The sequence below is a fragment of the Notolabrus celidotus genome, unplaced genomic scaffold (assembly GCF_009762535.1).
Source record: "Notolabrus celidotus isolate fNotCel1 unplaced genomic scaffold, fNotCel1.pri scaffold_233_arrow_ctg1, whole genome shotgun sequence".
NCBI classification, from domain to species: Eukaryota; Metazoa; Chordata; class Actinopteri; order Labriformes; family Labridae; genus Notolabrus; species Notolabrus celidotus.
The window spans coordinates 34,016-37,360 of NW_023260080.1; the positions used below are offsets into that span (position 1 = coordinate 34,016).

General features: G+C 44.8%; 1 protein-coding gene across 1 annotated transcript; it reads left to right on the plus strand.

Moving 5' to 3' along the window:
* Positions 1–1,531: 1,531 nt before the first annotated feature.
* Positions 1,532–2,914, plus strand: LOC117809113 (proline-rich protein 12-like). Its single transcript, XM_034678789.1, has 2 exons — positions 1,532–1,849; positions 2,165–2,914. Exons 1-2 carry the CDS (start codon positions 1,532–1,534, stop codon positions 2,750–2,752), a joined length of 906 nt encoding a protein of 301 aa, XP_034534680.1. The 3' UTR covers positions 2,753–2,914.
* Positions 2,915–3,345: the final 431 nt, after the last annotated feature.

The window sequence follows — 3,345 nt, forward strand, 5'->3', positions numbered from 1 at the left end:
AATGGTGATACCCTGTCAACAATCTAGTAATCCTGGTAAACCCAGTGATTACATGCACTGTGTTAACTGTGAGGCTTACCTCAAAAGGAAACTACTGTGGAAGCACATGAAGAGATGCCACCTGACTAAGAAAATCAAAGGTTTGAAGCCAGGAAAAAACAGAGTCCAAGCCCTTTGTGCATATGCTCAACCAGTTCAAGACAATGTGAATGCACGGTTCTGGAAAATGCTGCTCGACCTGCGCGAAGATGAGATTACAAATGTTGTTCGCAAAGAGAAAAGCATACTGAATTTTGGGGAACACCTCTTCAATAAGCATGGACATGATGTCACAAAACATGAATACATCAGACAAAAGCTGCGCGAGACAGGGCGACTAGTTCTGCAAGGCAAAAAGACGGCACGTTAAAGACAATGTCAGATTTCTTTGTGCCGGCTAATTTCCCTCTTGTGATAGAGGCAGTTAAGAATGTGGCTGGCCTGAATGAGGAGACAAACACATATAAAACACCATCTTTAGCATTAAAGTTGGGTCCGGAATTCCTCTTGTCTACACTACGCCGGCCGGCACAGTTTGGTAGTGAGAGAAGACCCAGCCAGATGCAAGCAGGGTGGACCTTTTCTGTAGGATTTATTTTACAGTCATGGCTGACGCTGTTGCTGCACCAGCAAAAAGGAAGAGGACAGAGGAGCAAAAGAAATCCAAACGGGACAGTGACAGAGCACAAGGAAAAACAAGAGTGAACCTCGGCAGTGCTTTTACAAGATGGAGAGAACTGAGGGACTCAAAAGGAATGAAAACCGATCCCGAATTTGCCCGCTTCCTTATAGACAGGTATGTTATAATATATCTGATTTACAATTGTATTTCACTGTTACGATCGTTGGCAGCTAAGTCAAACTTTTGATGACGATAACGTGTTAGCCACATGGCTAGCGCATTAGCATTAGCGTTAGCATTAGCGTTAGCGTCATGAATTGTAAACAAGGAAAGGTAAGCTATCTGTTGTAATGCCGATTAAAATCCACAGCAGTCACACCTTAGTACTTTCTTAAAAAGTTGAGTGTGTATTAATTAAATGATGATCAAGGTGACTTTTGCGGTGCTTGGCATGGCTGTAGTTGTTATAAACCAGGTACACTCTACAGTCAAACAAGTCCGTAGGCTACTGTGTTTTCGAAGCTACAGGTGTGCAGTGGCAGTGCCACATGGCGTGAATGTATGTGTCCGGTACAAAGTGTATTCATGTACATTTCTTGTGTCATGCAGAACAGGGGGAGCACTCCCTAAAGGCTGATTTATACTTCTGCGTAGGTGCTACGGAGTAGCCTACGCTGTGAGTCTGCGTAGCTTGCGTACCTACGCAGAGGCCTACGGACGTAGTTGACGCGCACCTCCTCCAAAATGTAACTACGCGTCGAATCGACGCGTAGCGCTCGGCTGTGATTGGTCCGCTCGGCGGCATTGTATTTCCTGCATTTATAACATTTCCGGTATCGCCACCATTCACAACCTTTCATCAATTTAACCATGGACCAAGCCGACGAGAGACTGTGCGAGGAAGTGAGGAGGTACCCTCATCTGTACGATTCGTCCTCGGTTCACTACAAGGACTGCCAGATGGCCGTGAATTCGTGGAGAGAAATCTCCACGAACACCGGGATGGAAATCCAAGATTGCACAAAGCGGTGGAAGAACAGTCGCGACAAGTTTGTCCGCCTCCGCAGGAAAATGTCTGCAAAGAGTGGCGATCCAGGGGGAAAGAAGGTTCCAGCCCTGTATATCTTTTTGTCCTGGCTCTCACCTCACATCAAGCATCGTGAGACAGAGTCTAACTACGATGAGAAGGTAAATATATTGTTTGAATCATTAACCCTATGTGCTTCACAAAGGGTAGCTAGCAGCCTGAGCTAACAATGCTAACGAGTTGTAAACACAGCGTGAACGTGCATGAAGCAGTACTAATGACCGTTGAATGTTGCCTTTCTGTGTGGTTTTGTGGTTTGTAAGAAACAGACTTGCATTATATCAGTGTCGCCATATAGCATTTTTAAATCACTGTCACCCATCACTGTGTGTAGGTAAAAATTGTCAGCATGTAATCATATGGACACATGTAATTTCAAAGTCACTGAATATTTTCTTTCTCTTTCATGATCCCAGATAGAAGCTAGATCCACTGCTGGATGCAGTGCCCAGCTGGAGCTTGCAGACACCTGGGGCTCCACCAGTGAACTCTCCCCATTGTATTCAGACTGTCCGTCACCTGTGCCCTCTCCATCTCCTGTCCTGCACCGGCCAACACCTGTGCCCTCTCCGTCGCCTGTCCTGCACCGGCCAACACCTGCACCCTCTCCATCGCCTGTCCTGCACCGGCCAACACCTGCACCCTCTCCATCGCCTGTCCTGCACCGGCCAACACCTGCGCCCTCTCCGTTGCCTGCTGCCCTTCCCTCCCAGTCATCCCCACTGCCCAATCTGCAATCTCCTCTAGCCTCTAGAGGAAAGAGGAAGAGAAAGGAGCAGGATGAGGCTGTGCAAGTGCGGCTGGAGCAACTGGAGGAGCGTAGACTCCAGTTGCAGCAGACACTATTGATGGGGACTGATGAATATGTGCGGTTTGGACAGACTGTGGCAGACCTCATTAGGAGGCTGCCAGAAGACCAGAGAGGAGCTGCGATGTTTGAGACGCACAGACTGTTGTTCCAGTGGCAGGAGAACATGGACAGTGTGCATTTGCAGCTACTTTGAGGATGTTGAAGTACTTGTATTAAGTTAAAAACTTGCACTAAAGTGTTCATTTGAGTGTGTTTTTTTGTATTCTAAACTTATTGTTCTTTAAACCACCACCAGGACAAGTCCTGTGTTTGCACATCTTATTTTTTATTGCCTTATTTTTTCATATGTGCAGTTTTATTTCTACTTTTTCCAGGGGAGGTCCTGTGTTTATTTAATTTTTTATTGCCTTATTTTTTCACATGTGCACTTTCATTTTTTATACTTTTTTCCAGGGCAAGTCCTGTGTTTATTAAATTTTTTATTGCCTTATTTTTTTCACATGTGCACTTTCTGATTGTTTTAGATGTTTCACAACCAAATAAAAAAGGTTTATTTGAATATAAACCTGTTCATGCCTCATTGATTTAACATTTCTGTAAAACTGTCATTATTTTACAGCTGACTACATTGTTACAGGTGTGTGACTTATCTAAATTCCTGTTTTTGTCAATGTAGAAGTCCTTTATATTAATTAAGCCTTTATCTGCCCAGTTTGAGAAGACACTATCCCCCAAGCCCAGCTTGAAAGAAAGTTCTTGGTGATTGGAGCATCATAAGACCCTGTA